The sequence below is a fragment of the Arabidopsis lyrata genome (genome assembly GCF_000004255.2).
Source record: "Arabidopsis lyrata subsp. lyrata unplaced genomic scaffold ARALYscaffold_5, whole genome shotgun sequence".
NCBI lineage: Eukaryota > Viridiplantae > Streptophyta > Magnoliopsida > Brassicales > Brassicaceae > Arabidopsis > Arabidopsis lyrata.
In genome coordinates this window covers 14,435,824-14,450,984 of record NW_003302551.1, presented here as the reverse complement: position 1 = coordinate 14,450,984, position 15,161 = coordinate 14,435,824, and the positions used below count along the sequence as shown (strand labels likewise).

The 15,161-nt window shown below is 34.9% G+C and overlaps 3 protein-coding genes across 4 annotated transcripts; all 3 read left to right on the top strand.

Annotated features, from left to right (window-relative positions):
- Window positions 1–120: 120 nt before the first annotated feature.
- LOC9313738 (CDPK-related kinase 6) lies at window positions 121–3,604 on the top strand. Its single transcript, XM_021026631.1, has 11 exons — window positions 121–845; window positions 935–1,065; window positions 1,274–1,315; window positions 1,436–1,544; window positions 1,628–1,706; window positions 1,790–2,086; window positions 2,172–2,281; window positions 2,473–2,577; window positions 2,709–2,771; window positions 2,874–3,041; window positions 3,127–3,604. The coding sequence occupies exons 1-11, from the start codon at window positions 294–296 to the stop codon at window positions 3,265–3,267; spliced, it is 1,797 nt and encodes a 598-aa protein (XP_020882290.1). The 5' UTR covers window positions 121–293; the 3' UTR covers window positions 3,268–3,604.
- A 2,150-nt stretch (window positions 3,605–5,754) lies between these two features.
- Window positions 5,755–7,331, top strand: LOC9313737 (probable 6-phosphogluconolactonase 2). Its single transcript, XM_002877623.2, has 3 exons — window positions 5,755–6,014; window positions 6,121–6,256; window positions 6,640–7,331. The coding sequence occupies exons 1-3, from the start codon at window positions 5,863–5,865 to the stop codon at window positions 7,129–7,131; spliced, it is 780 nt and encodes a 259-aa protein (XP_002877669.1). The 5' UTR covers window positions 5,755–5,862; the 3' UTR covers window positions 7,132–7,331.
- A 3,185-nt stretch (window positions 7,332–10,516) lies between these two features.
- LOC9313736 (GTPase-activating protein gyp7) lies at window positions 10,517–13,625 on the top strand. 2 transcript variants are annotated; one of them, XM_002877622.2, is made up of 5 exons: window positions 10,520–11,160; window positions 11,488–11,623; window positions 11,711–11,760; window positions 11,919–11,972; window positions 12,080–13,625. In XM_002877622.2, the coding sequence occupies exons 1-5, from the start codon at window positions 11,006–11,008 to the stop codon at window positions 13,299–13,301; spliced, it is 1,617 nt and encodes a 538-aa protein (XP_002877668.1). In that variant the 5' UTR covers window positions 10,520–11,005; the 3' UTR covers window positions 13,302–13,625. The 2 variants fall into 2 exon arrangements, with proteins under 2 accessions (XP_020881721.1, XP_002877668.1); XM_021026062.1 differs by lacking the exon at window positions 11,919–11,972 and having other exon boundaries at window positions 10,517–11,160.
- The last annotated feature ends 1,536 nt before the right edge of the window (window positions 13,626–15,161 follow it).

Below are 15,161 nucleotides of genomic sequence, written 5' to 3'. Positions count from 1 at the left end.
ATGAAATCATTAATATCACACGTCACTAAGCTCATGTGGCTGTCGTATAAGTCACGTTTCCTCCGCTGTCGTTTTAGCAAAGCACCGGCATTATTCAACGCCCTCTCTTCTTCCGTTATTTTAAAAAAAAAAAATCTTTGTTGGTCAATTTAATTAATTTTAAAATCTTCGCTTCCCTTTTTTCTCTAATTTCCTCATCGGTCGTTTCTCTCTAAAGCTACTATTCAACTCCGTCTCTTCACCGTCCGATGATTTGACTTTTTCCCCGATCAATTAATCTTTGACCGGCAACAATGGGTCATTGTTACAGCCGGAACATTTCCACCGTCGACGATGACGACGATATCCCCTCCGGAATCGCTCAGTTACCACATCGGTCTGATCAAAACCACCACCAGAGTTCATCATCAATTCCTCAGTCTCCGGCTACTTCAGAAGTCAACCCTTACACAATCAGCCCATTTCAAAGCCCGTTACCGGCGGGAGTAGCTCCATCTCCGGCGAGAACTCCGGGAAGAAAATTCAAATGGCCATTCCCGCCTCCTTCACCTGCGAAACCGATCATGGCGGCTCTGAGACGACGACGAGGTACAGCATCACATCCTCGAGATGGTCCGATCCCTGAGGATAGTGAAGACGTTGATCACGGAAGAGCCAGCGGAAGCGGAGGCAGAATCGGAGAGAGATTAGATAAGAATTTCGGATTTGCGAAGAATTTTGAAGGTAAGTATGAGCTTGGGAGAGAAGTAGGTCGAGGGCATTTTGGTCATACTTGTTGGGCTAAAGCAAAGAAAGGGAAGATCAAAGGTCAAACTGTTGCAGTCAAAATCATCTCTAAAACTAAGGTTTGTGACAATGTGATTGATTCCAAGATTATTGGAAAATAGAAATGGTTACTGTTTTATCAAAAGATTGGTTCTTTGTGTTGATATAGATGACATCAGCTTTGTCGATTGAAGATGTTCGTCGAGAGGTGAAATTGTTGAAAGCTTTGTCAGGGCATAGTCATATGGTTAAGTTCTATGATGTGTTCGAGGATTCGGATAATGTCTTTGTTGTTATGGAGTAAGTATGTCTCGTTCATGCTTCTTATATATCAAAAGTTGTGTTTGCATAATCTTCTTGTGGTCAGATTTGGAACATTGCCTCTGTTATATGATAAAGTAAAAAGTCTGTTACAGAGCAATGAACAGTATAGTTGTAATAGTACCAGTAGTATGAGAAAGTAGAGGAAATGAGTTGACTTATGATATTGACTCCAATATGGTTCCAGGTTATGTGAAGGTGGAGAGCTATTGGACAGTATTTTGGCGAGGTAAAATCAAAACTAGTCCTTTCTCTGTTTTCCATCTTGAATTTTGGTCTACTCCGCTTATGTAGCTAGCTTTGTGTTGCATATGGAGTATCATATTGTAGTGTCTATATCTTATTGTAGAGGTGGTCGATATCCGGAAGCAGATGCTAAGCGTATTCTTGTACAGATTTTATCTGCAACTGCTTTTTTCCATCTTCAAGGTGTTGTGCACCGTGATTTGAAGCCGGAGGTACAAATTCTGCTTGTACCATTTTGAATATCATAAGTTTATGTTTCTTGTTTCTTGAACAAATGCTATATTGTTGTATCCAGAATTTTCTCTTTACCAGCAAAAATGAGGATGCAATACTCAAGGTCATAGATTTTGGCTTGTCTGATTACGCTAGATTCGGTAACTTTTTGCTTGACTCTGCTTGTAGAATTTTACTTAGCAACTTAAGGACTGAATGCTTTTTTGTGATGGTCTTTAATCAGATCAACGTCTCAACGATGTGGTAGGAAGTGCATACTATGTTGCACCTGAAGTACTTCACAGATCATATAGCACTGAAGCAGATATATGGAGCATTGGTGTCATATCTTACATATTACTCTGTGGAAGTAGACCTTTTTACGGACGAACCGAGTCTGCAATTTTTCGTTGTGTTCTTAGAGCGAATCCTAATTTCGAAGATTTACCGTGGCCTTCCATATCTCCTATTGCCAAAGACTTTGTGAAAAGGCTTTTGAACAAAGACCATAGGAAAAGAATGACAGCTGCTCAAGCTTTAGGTAAGTTCTTTACCACTAGTGTTAAAACTTAAAACTAGAGACATTGGATGGTGAAATGAAAACATGAGTATGATAAAATTTGCAGCTCATCCATGGCTTCGAGATGAAAACCCTGGTTTGCTTCTGGATTTCTCTATCTACAAATTGGTGAAATCTTATATTCGTGCAAGCCCTTTCCGACGAGCAGCACTTAAGGTAATTGTCTGATAATAAATTTCACCGGTATCGTATTGTTTATCATTGCAACTATAATCTTCTTAGGATTCTAATCACAGTTTCCATGTAATAGACACACATGACAAAATATTTCCTCTGTTTGTTTGATCGTAGCTTTTGTTCTTGATAGATTTGATCATATCTTTATTTCGCTGTCACTTGTACAACAGTCTCTATCCAAAGCTATACCCGAAGAAGAACTCGTATTCCTTAAAGCACAGTTTATGCTTTTGGAGCCAGAAGATGGAGGCTTGCATCTTCACAATTTCACCACGGTCAGTGAATGATTACCACATTTCTATTGTTCCTTGTTTAAGAATAACTTCTAACGCCACTGTTCTTCAATTGATGACTGAACATTCTTTTGATCCGCGATTAGTGATTCAAAGTCTTGTGGTAAATGCAGGCTTTGACAAGATATGCTACAGATGCTATGATCGAATCTAGGCTTCCTGACATTTTAAACATGGTACGTACTAACACATATTTTGAAGTCCCATCATTTCTAGTCTGGTGCTAAAATACATCTGCAATACTCTTTCTCTGTGTGTTTCCTTTTTGTTGATTGAAGATGCAACCATTGGCACATAAAAAACTAGATTTTGAAGAGTTTTGTGCGGCTGCGGTTAGTGTTTATCAACTTGAGGCTCTTGAAGAATGGGAGCAGATCGCAACTATAGCATTTGACCACTTTGAACGTGAAGGAAGCCGAGCCATTTCCGTCCAAGAACTCGCCGAGGTATGTAGAGACTTCAATTTATATATCTGAGATATGTGAAACCGATATCTTTTGCATGAATTATGGGTTATTATGGAATATGTAGGAGATGAGTTTGGGACCAAATGCGTATCCTCTGCTCAAGGATTGGATCCGGAGTTTAGATGGGAAGCTGAATTTCTTAGGCTACGCCAAGTTCTTGCACGGAGTGACTGTACGAAGCTCGAGCTCGAGACCGACGAGATGACTTCTAACTTCGCAAATCAAAGACCCTAATCATTAAAACATGAATCTCATTATTATACTGTCGATTCAAGACAAAAACATCAACCGGAAAAAAGGTACCTCTATTTGTATTAAGCATTTTGTTTTTAGAGGAACCATTCTAAACTAAACACACAAAAAGGAAGATTTTTTTTTTTTTTTTTGTATTTAAATTCCGGTTTGTATAGAAAGAATTAGATGAGTTGTTGTGGTTCGGTTCTGGTAATGTTTCCTCTAAGCAATGATATTGGAGGTGTAATAAATCGAGGCCTAGATACAATAAAACTTTGTGCTAATTCGAAAATTAACTAATATCACTATCTTCCTTTAAAATTTTGATTTTGTTTCGGAAGAATGTCATTGGGACACACCGTACTAGCTGATAACTGTGCTATGCACATCTTTAAATAAATTTAGATTATTTTGAAATGTGTAATAGAACAATCCATATCAGGAAAAAAAAAAAAAAAAAAAAACAATCCATATCAGTCACTTACTTTTTGAGCGAATTGGTTTGCTACGCCTATGATCATTTCTCTAAAAAAAAAATTCATTTGCTAATAGAATTTCCTTTTGTCTTGATATTCGGCCAAAAACCCCAAACAAATAATAATACTTGAGAGACATACATTAATTCCTAATTTTGTTGCTGAGTTTTTTAGTTAAAGAAGTCTTAAAGAACATATGATTACAGCACCCTCCAATACCATTTGTCTCACATAGGCCTGGGAATCTGAACCGAACCGATTTGTCCGAACCGAACCGAACCGAGATTTGGACAAATTGGTTCGGTTTCTATTAATTAGGTCAAACCGATCGGAAAGACATAAAATTATTTTGGTTAACCGAGATTTTTCGGTTCGGTTCGCCCGAACCGACCGGTTAACCGAAAAAAACAAAAAAAACCCTAACCTAATATTCCTAGCCGCCTAACCCTTCTTCTTCTTCAATTCTTCTTCGATTCTTCATTTTTTTTGGTCTTCTTCGATTCATCATCACCATCATATTTTTCTTCTCCGATTAGTTTTCTATTTCTTCGATTCATCATCATCATCATCATCTTCTTCTTCATCATCACCCTTGAGATCTCTCGCTGCCCCACATAAATTGTTAGTTATTCTTCTTCAACGCGTAGAAATTCCAACGACAGAACGTGTTAGTTCGCATGATGTGGCGAACATCTGTTGTATCTCGTTTCTCTTTAAGGAAGCTGATGTCTCTTCTTTCATCTCTCTGTCACCCTTGAGATCTCGCCGCCGCTGATCTCTTCCTTCATCTCTCCGTCGCTTTTTCTCTGTCGACACAACTTTTTTTTTTTCTTTTTTTGGGTTGGCAAAAGACTTATTTTGTGCAAGCCCACGAAAATAAGCCCATAAAAAATTGTTTTGACCCAAATGTTTTAAACCGAAATAACCGAGTAGCAAAAACCGAATAAACCGTGTCTGAACCGAACCGAACCGAATTATTAGTCGGTTCGATTCGGAATAGGTTTCAAATTCCGAATAAACCGAGAAACCGAAGAACCGAACCCGAATTAACCGTTCGGCTCATAATCGCAGGCCTAGTCTCACATGTATAATGGGTTTAAGTTGTTTCACTAACACTCTAAGAATATAAAATATTTATTAAAAATATCATATTCGTATCACATACACAGTAATGAAACGTGTACTATCATTTATCTCCCAAAGTTCAACTAACAACGTAAGGAAAAGACAATGTGAGATGGAAAACCTACGGCTATAATTGTCTTCAGCCAATACAGTACTCGCATAGTTTAGTTACTTTTTGACCGTATATATATTTAAAATTTTAAATAACTTGAGAAGAAAACAAAAGAAGCTATCAAACTAAACCACATGTATATGTTTTTTTTCGTCATCTTAATAAAAATTATAGTAAAATAATATTTAGTAAGTTATTTAACTGGAAGACATCAATTTTAGCATGTCTATTACGAGCAAATTTGATTGAATTAAAAAAAAAAAAAAAAAAAAAAAAAAAAAAAAAAAAAAATTTGATTGAATTAATAGAGATATTAAGAAGAAAAAAAAAAAACTAGAGACTTGCACCGTGCACATGCCATCAAAATCGTTCAAAATCTATGTCAACCTTTTTAGTTACACACACTCATGTCATAATAAAATTTTGAACTAGGAATTTAGTTTTTTTTTTTTCTTTTTGAAGTCAAGAGAATAATTTGGTTTGAGAGATAATATGTGAATACATATAGTGTTATGTAGAATAAATTCATAACGACGAAAGGAATAATAAAATGTTGTTAATGAATAAATTACAAACAAAAGAAAGGTATAAGATATATTTAGATACTATACTCTTCCAAAAAAAAATATCAACATAGGAGTAATTTTATATATATATATATATATATAAATATATATATTTAGAAGAAAACAAATTTTTGTCTCATTCATTTGGCAAGAATCATTCACTCACTTTCCTTTTTTTTTTTTTTTTTTTTTTTCATCACACTCACTTTCCCTAGAAGAAGTAAGTTTCCTCCACTAGTATGATGCCACCATCATCATCACAATAATTGTCATCATCATCTAATTAGATGGCGCCGGTGAAAAGGAGGGTGTTCAAGACAAAAAATGAAATGGCAGTGGAGCTGGCCAAATACACGGCGGATCTTTCCTTCAAATTCTGCAAAGAAAGAGGAATTTTCACTGTCGTTCTCTCCGGCGGCGACCTCATCTCCTGGCTCTGGTCTGTTTCAAGATTTATATACAAAACTCTCTTATCAATATACTTAACACCAATCTTAATTTGTTTGATTCTTCCAAAAAATCTAATTAAATTTTTTATTTTATAGGAAATTGTTAGAAGCTCCTCATATTGATTCAATTGAGTGGTCTAAGTGGCACATCTTCTGGGTCGACGAGAGGGTTTGTGCTTGGGATAATGTGGATAGCAACTATAAACTTGCTTACGACGGTTTTCTCTCCAAGGTAAACATGTATAAATAATTAAATATACGCTAAAGAGGAACTATTTAATTAGCAAAAGAAATTAAAGGGGATGTGTCTCTAGCCAAGTAATTAAGTCCAATTGACTCCATCTTCTTCACTAGAGTTCGACACCACTAAATCGTGTTACTCCGCGTAGTAGGGATTGACTATGGATCAGGTTTGGTCGATCTAAAGATGTCTAAAAAAAATTAGCAAAGGAAATTTCTATTTTAGAATACCAAAGTCTATCTTTAAAAATGACCGGAGATGCTTAACAAGTAAGTTTGTTCACAAAAAGAATGCAATTATATTGTTAAATTATGAGCTACGGACCATATAGTATCAAAGTTGTCTTCATGACGATATATAATCCCACCATACAGGTTCCAATTCCAGCTGAAAACATCTACGCTATCGACAACGGACTCGGGGCAGAAGGCAACGCCGAGCTAGCAGCTGAAAGGTACGAGGAGTGCCTCAAACAAAAGGTGAACCAAAACATAATCCGAACATACAAATCTTCTGGTTTTCCACAATTCGATCTTCAGCTTCTAGGAATGGGACCGGACGGTCACATGGCGTCTCTATTCCCGGGACATGATCAGATCAACGAGAAAGTGAAATGGGTCACATCTATAACCGATTCACCTAAGCCACCACCAAAAAGGATAACTTTTACTTTACCGGTTATCAATTGTGCTTCCTACAATGTTATGGCCGTATGTGATAAACAGCAGGCTGATTCGGTTGCGGCTGCTCTTACTCATACCAAAGACTTACCCGCCGGTAGACTAACCGCGGATGTTGAAGTGGTTTGGTTCCTTGACCAAGCTGCTGCGTCTAAACTCCCTCATGGCTGGTGCTCCATCCTTTGATATAAACGTTTATGTCTTTGTCTCACTAGCTAAGTCGTTTGTTTGTGAACCGTGCATGTATTGCTTAATTACTTGTTATGTTGTGTACCAACACCATATTGATCTTGGTGACTTTGGTTTACAAGTTTGTGGGCCTATAGTGTATCAACAAATGACGCAAAACTCAAAAATAAATCAAGTAAAGTGCAAATATTAATGTACATAACATATATATGCGGCTATAGTTTCTAAGATCGGAGATAACTGTGATATAGCTAAAGAAGGGTTATGGTCCTATGGACATCTTATGTCAGACACCATGATTGTGTCCACATCATGAGAGAAATGAGCATACAAAAGCGAGAACACGAATCTAATTCACATGATGGATCCATCACATTATACATATCAATGTATTAGTTTTATCGATGAATAATTGACAAATACTGAAATACATGACACAATAAAAATAAGTAACATGCCTTTCTTTTTTTGTTTTAATCTGTTCTTCCAACAAAATGGTATGTATATTGATTAACATGCCTTTCTTTGTGAAACCCAAATAAAAATCTGTTTTTCAAGATTTAAAATCATTTTTTTATCACTTACATATTTTTTAATTCTTTCACCAATGGAAGTTTATAGAGTAACTCTCAAGAATGATGATGTAATTGCTGGCTTCATACAAAAAAATAGTAGCTTCTCAATATTATTTTGTTTAATCAAAGAAATTCGTTAGCTGGTTTATAAGCATATTCTTTCTTTTCCAATTTTTTTTTTCAAATTTATAGTAGTTTATTCAAACGAAGCAATTAACAAGTATCGTATATGGAAAACGATACTTTACTTTCCCTTTTCATAAAGCAACGGATCTAGCTTTGGTATTTTATCTTTCTTATTAAAACTAACATAGCCACACCATTGGATTCACCATCACCAATATTTCGAATTTAACTAAACATTTACTTATATCTAATTATTATCCATCCATGTTTTTAATTTCTTCAATATCAGATGTCATCAGCACAAGGAATCTTTTGATTTCCTACAAACAAACAAAAAAGATGAATTTTGTTAGAAGAAATATAGTCATGGTGACTAGATGGTGGATAGTTATAATAGATAATAAGATAACAGATGGTAAACAATAAAATAACAGAGTAAACGGACCTACAATAGCAATTTATATAGTACACATTCCTTTTTTTTTATAAGTATTTTACGACGTAAACTCGAGTACGAGGTCTAGTCTTTTCCCATGTAAACTTTCAAGTTCCGAAGTGGTTGGTTCAGAAACTAATTTTTTCAAACTAACTTAATAAAAATGTGTTTTGATGTAAAAAAAAGAAAAGAAAAAAGAGTATTCTAAAAATGTTCTACTAAAATTTATTATTTTGACTTATCATAGTAGAAAACTGTGGCTGTTGTCGGAAACAGAATTATTTTCCCACAAGTAAGTTAGCAAATACTGTAAGAAACGAATCACCTGACATATTTCTGGTGAATATTTCTGTTAAAACCAAATTCCACTTCTGTTAAATGGAATCATTGTTACAATTGAGAGAATTTGTGTAGGTTTTGATGACTCCCCCTAGAAGATAATGATAATAAAGGCTTAATATAATTTAAGAACATATCAACATCCATTTGCCGGTTGGATGACGAACGAAATGTATAATAAAGTATTATACAAATAATAAAAGATGGTCGAAGAGGTCAGACATATTAAAATCAAATATTAGCTTTTTCTAATTTCGGTTTTAGTCATTTCAGTTTGGTTTAACCAAAATGTCTTTATCTTCAAAAATAGCTAATATAATAAATTCACTACAGGAATCTACACATTGATATATAGTTATGTGATTGATAGTAACTTCAAAACAATCACATTTTTGCGTCACCTTCTTTGAAATATTTTGGTTGACAAAAATATATACGCGTCTGTTTTTTGTTGACCACACTAGATCGGAAGAAGAGACTCATAAAACGATTGTTATGTTTTTTTTTTTTTAAATTAGTGATTTAATATATTTAATTCAAAGCCAAACCATGTCAAAATAAATAAATAAAAATAAAATCTATTCTAGTTTCATTTTCCAAAGTCATTTTGGTTAAATCCTTCAAGAATCCACACAAAAAAAAAAAGTATGAAACTAAAACCGGATCCAACATTTCTAGTTTTCTAAGTAGGTAATATATCCGAACCGACGCATAATTTGTAGTTTAAAAAGAATAAAAACAGACGAATATTTTCTGATACGTTGCATCTGGGATATTCCCAAACCTAATCCAAGTGGTTAACGAGTCAAATCATTTAGGTTAATAAAAATAAATCTTTCCTTTGCATTCGATAAATAATACCGTAATGGAACCGTTTATTTTAGTTATAAATTAATGTAATAGGGCATAGCATTAACTGTTTCGATTGAATAAGACAAATTATTACAAGGAACGGGAGACACGTAAAGCAAAATTTTGATAAGATAAGAAATTGTTATAGCTAATTAATAATCATAGCGTAGAACCAATTTAATCATTCTTGTCTACAGAAATTTTTTTTCATGATTACAGATTTCTTTATTTGTTTAGTGTATTATACAAATCTATAACATACACATTAACAAATCAAAACTGCTATGTACGTCGATTCCTAAACAACGATAATATAATTTATACTAAGAAATAAAAATATGTTTCTTTTGCCTGATTTGGTCGGTTGAAAACATGGGAATTATTTCATCGCACTCGTTGGAAGCCATTATCTCTAGTCTCTAGATAGTTGTTTCCATTCTACCAAAATATATATTTCATGTTTAACTTATAGCACACTAAATAATGTTTGAGTTCTGTTTAATTACGACTTACTACTATTAACTTACAAATTTAGCTCTCTTTTTTTTTGTAAATTGTGAACTCAAAAGTTAACCTAGAAACATGGAAAAATTCAATAACAAAAACAAAAAAACATATCTTAATTTCACTTACCTTGTTTTCTATGAACTATAGTCATTCATATATTTTTATTTTTATTTTCATTCCTTAATTTAATTTATATGCATGTCAATACGGATTCCAAATCAGTATGCGAACATGTAAAGAGCGTAAACTATATAAACTTGATTAGGAAAAAAAAAGCAACAACCAATAGCTAATACATAAATAACATACGAAATAAGAACGTAAACATTTAAAATCTCTTTATTTTGAAATTACTATTTTCCAATTTTGCAATGTTTAATTTTTTTCATTTTTTGGGTATGGGTTTAAATGTTGTTCTTTCTGAATGAAATGATAAATACATTTTTATAAAATTACCATATTTTTTTCGCAAGAAAATAATTCTGATATTTAATGGACAAATACATGGGTCAAATAATTTAAACAAAAAAAACGAATCGGAGCAAAATAAAATATTAGCAAAAGAAACAGGACTAAAGTGTAAATTCAAGGTTTCTGATTAGTTCGTGGATCCACAAGAGAGAGAGAAAGTAAAAGTCTCACCATTACGAAGCCTCTCCAGTCGCAATTTTTTCTGAAGATTTTTTTCTTTTTTGGGCTCATTCATTAGATTCTAAAGAGATAGAGAAATTACAAGTAAGCCCTCACGTTTCCACAGAGCCAAACCAAAAGTAAACGAAACGAAGAAGACGAAGCGAAGCAAGCAAGTGGTAGAAGACGAAGAAGAAGAAGAAGAAGACCAGAGACGCGGCAATAGCTTTTTTTCAATTTTTACTTGATCGGTCTCAGACGAAGACGTAGTCGGAGAGTTATTATTGACGGCGGCGATTGTTTGTGTTTATACCTCGCCGGAGATTTGAAGTTATCGTCTACTTCAAGTAATTGGTTGCTTGAGTAGTCGCGGTTGGTGAAATCGTTTGATTAGGTTTTAATCTAGATGAAAGCTTTGAGAAGGATTCAAACGACGTCTTCGTCTTCTAATCCTTCATCGCCATTATCATCTCCTCCTTCTTCATCATCTTCGTGGATCCAAATACGTTCTGCTCTCTTCGTTGTTGCTTCTTCATCTCCTGCGTCTTGTTCTTCTGATCGGTTAGTCTTTTAGATCTCTCTCCATTGTTGAAATTAGATTCTAAGATCTCTCGATCTTTTTTATTGACTTTGTTAGACTTTCGTCTCCTTTAGATCAATGTGATTCATAATCATTGAAGATTAGATAACTAATAGAGTTTAAGAAACCAAAGCTTCAATTTTTAGCATTAGTGATTATATTATTGACATTTGTTTGGTTATTTTGATCGATTCGAATGAAATGTTCAGCTGAATCTGCACATTTAAAGCTTCATGGCTATTTCTGGATGTTTTGTTTTCTATTTTGGTCCAAGTAGGCACACTTTAACCTCTGTTTCATTGTTTTAGGCCTCGTCTTAAATCACCATGGTCTCGGAGGAGAAGGAAAAGGCCACTTAGACCTCAGCAATGGAAGAGATTTTTTACGCCTGACGGTAGACTGCGGAATGGAGGAGTGGATTTGTTGAAGAAAGTTCGGAGTAGAGTGAGTTACAGCTTCATGGAACTAACTTTAAACATTTGTGTGTTGTTGATTTTAAAGAATGTTTATTTTTCTCTTGTTTCCTTGTAGGGTATTGAACCGAGCATTCGGCTGGAGGTGTGGCCTTTCCTTCTTGGAGTGTAAGTATACAGTCAAATACTATTAGTTGAATCCTTTAGTAACAACAATTGGATCTATGGAAGAGTAGTTGTTTTTATTAGAAGAAGCTGAGAAGCAAAGGACGCTAGTTCTCTTGCCTCTTTTTGTTATGTTTGCTAAATTACTTTTCTACCAACAGGTATGGTTTTAATAGTTCTAAGGAAGAGAGAGTCAATATAAGAAACCGGAGAAGGTGAGAGCGACGACTGATTGAATTACTATATTGGGGGGGGGGGGAAGTTTTTACTTTTAACTCTTTTTCTATTTTCTAGCTCATCTGTTTTGATTCTACAAATGCAGAAAGGAGTATGAGAGACTACGTAGGCAGTGCAAACGGCTTCAAAAACACAATAACGGGACTCGTAAGTTAAACAGGGGCAGTGAAACTATCGAAGATGAGTATGATTGGCCTCAAGTTCAAGACACTGACAGTTCATGTTCTGATGAAGTTGTCAGTGCCCGTGAGTCTCTCTCTAGTGATGAAGACATCACTGAAGATATTGGGTACGTGAGTGAAGTTTCATGTACAGTTGAGAAGGATGACGGCAGTAGTTCAAGACGAATCACCAATGCTACTATCTCTACACTAAATTCCGAGTCATCAGATTCAGATTCTTCAAATGGGAGTGAAGTGGTACAGGTCTTTCAATCTTCTGCTACTCCGGATGTGAATAGTGCATATCCAGCCAGCTCATCTATCCCCCGGACAGAAGAGGATTTTGTGACGTGGCAGCGTATTATTCGTCTAGATGCTGTGCGTGCTAATTCAGAGTGGACCCCCTATTCTCCATCCCAGGCAGTTATATCCGAGGACAGAGCATGTCGTGCCGCTGAAGCGGTTGGGTTAAAAGATTACAATCACTTGGAACCATACAAAATATTTCAAGCTGCACGGCTAGTTGCTGTTCTTGAAGCGTATGCTTTATATGACCCTGACATCGGGTATTGCCAAGGAATGAGCGATCTTCTCTCTCCTATACTCTCTGTAATCCCTGATGACCATGAAGTCTTTTGGTGCTTCGTCGGGTTCATGAAGAAAGCTCGTCATAATTTCAGACTAGACGAGGTTGGAATCAGAAGACAACTCAACATAGTCTCAAAGATAATCAAATCTAAAGACTCTCAGCTTTATAGGCACCTGGAGAAACTCCAAGCCGAAGACTGTTTCTTTGTATATAGAATGGTGGTTGTGATGTTCAGACGGGAACTGACACTCGATCAGACGTTATGTCTATGGGAAGTGATGTGGGCAGATCAAGCCGCAATCAGAGCCGGGATGGGAAAATCCGCATGGAGTAGGATAAGGCAACGTGCACCTCCCACGGATGATTTGGTGCTCTATGCAATAGCGGCCTCAGTGTTGCAAAGAAGGAAACTTATAATAGAAAAGTATAACAGCATGGATGAGATTTTAAGGGAGTGTCAAAGTATGGCAGGGCAATTAGATGTGTGGAAGCTTCTGGATGATGCACATGACCTCGTCGTTACTCTACACACCAAGATTGAACATTCATTCTCATAAAATTTTATCTTTTCTTCCGCGGGTTTTGAGGATCCTGCGACTAGTCTAAAAAGGTGGATTCCCCGGTTCCGTGGAGGCCCCAATTGGGCCGTGAGCTCTATCTGAATCGTTGCCGATACGAAATGAGGGTAGAGATTGGAAAGAGTGGTGAACAGAGAGGGGTGTGTAAATTTAATTAAAATAAAGTGTATGTGTGTGTGTTGTGAAATGTGAAGAATGTGAAAAGGTTGAGGAGGGTTTTCTAAATTACACAGGGAAGATTCTTTACTTGAGAAACTGGAAAAAAATATGCATTTGGAAACAAAGCTGTGCCAAGTTTGTTTTTTTTTTCCGGGAGTCACTTGGAATATTAAACCGGAGAGGACAATCTAAATCAGATTATAGAAATGTTATGTAAATTATGGTTATAGTCTTATAGAAAAGACATGTGTAGTACTTGTTATCAACAAAAAAAAAATGTTACAACTTGTAAAATCATTTACGTATCAATGATTGTTTAAAACCCAACCGGTCTGATTACAAACAGTTATGTAGATTAATCATTTATGTATGTATAGCCATAATCTAGGGTTTCAAATTCGACGATTTTTTGTTTTGTTTTCTAACTTTTGAAACTTTAATAAAACGACTATATCAACTCCAGTCAAACGTAAAGAATCATCAAAATTAAAAAAGAGGAATCTAATAAAAAGTATTTTCCATGTAAAAGTTGACTTCCATTAATTAATTTCTTTCAATTTTAGTTTGAGGAAGACAGCCACAATACAAATTTTATAGGCTAATTTGGTTCTCTTGAAATAGGATTAAATTCTTGGAAACTCATACTTGGAAAATTTAGGTAGATTCTTTACGTTTTCCGCTTGTCACGGCACCGACTGTATAAGCTTTGCTTGGAGTAATCTAAGATTTATGAGTCAGAATGTTTGAAATTGCTAAGGAGATTAGAAGATTTTAGATTTAAAGTGGAAAGTGTCATGTTTGAAATTTCTAAAGAGACTAGAATATTTTTGTTTTTAAAGTGGAAAGCGAGTAAAACGTGAAACATAGTCACATAGGTGATAGGACAATACATGATTAAACGTACAAGGTATCAATAATCAATTACGTACTATTTAAAACCGACCATACATTCAGTTCAGCTATAAAGAAAATGATTAGATTCTTTTTATAAGATTAAATACGTATTAGAGATAAACTTTTGTCTTTTGTCTAAAAAGAATCTAATCATTTTCTTTGACAACAATAAATCTCCTTTAGTCAAGTCGATTAATTTCTCTTAATAAAATCTTCGTTGCTCGATCTTCACACATGCAACGATATATATTCGGGAAAAAATCTTGTCGTTTCTCCGACAGCCACACAAACAGTTCTAAACACAACCCATCTCTGTTTTAAAACTCTGTTTCAACATAGTTTTTCGTGTTTAATTTGTATGTGTTCTTGGTCCTTTCTGTCATGTCCCTTGAAAATAACAAAAAAAAAACAACGGTTGTTTTCTCAACAAGGCAAGATAGTTATCTTGATTAGTATTCCTCGCTAACCAATGCTCCAAAATTATGGACAACTTATAGTTGCTTTCAAATATGCAAAAAAAAAAAAAAAACATATCAACATATGACATGTGACATTTAATTCAATTATCACTTCTTAAAACCTGTACAACAATGTTTAGAATATCAGTTTTAAGTAATCATGAGTTTCAATAAACAAAAAAAAAATCTATGTAAGCTCACCCTCTGATAAATATCTAGATCCAACAATCTGAATAAATTTCACAAATCTTAAGTTCGAACTTTATTAGGGTCTCAGATTTACCGTTAGACCAAAAAAAACGTTTGCAGATTGCGCTAATGGGACCCT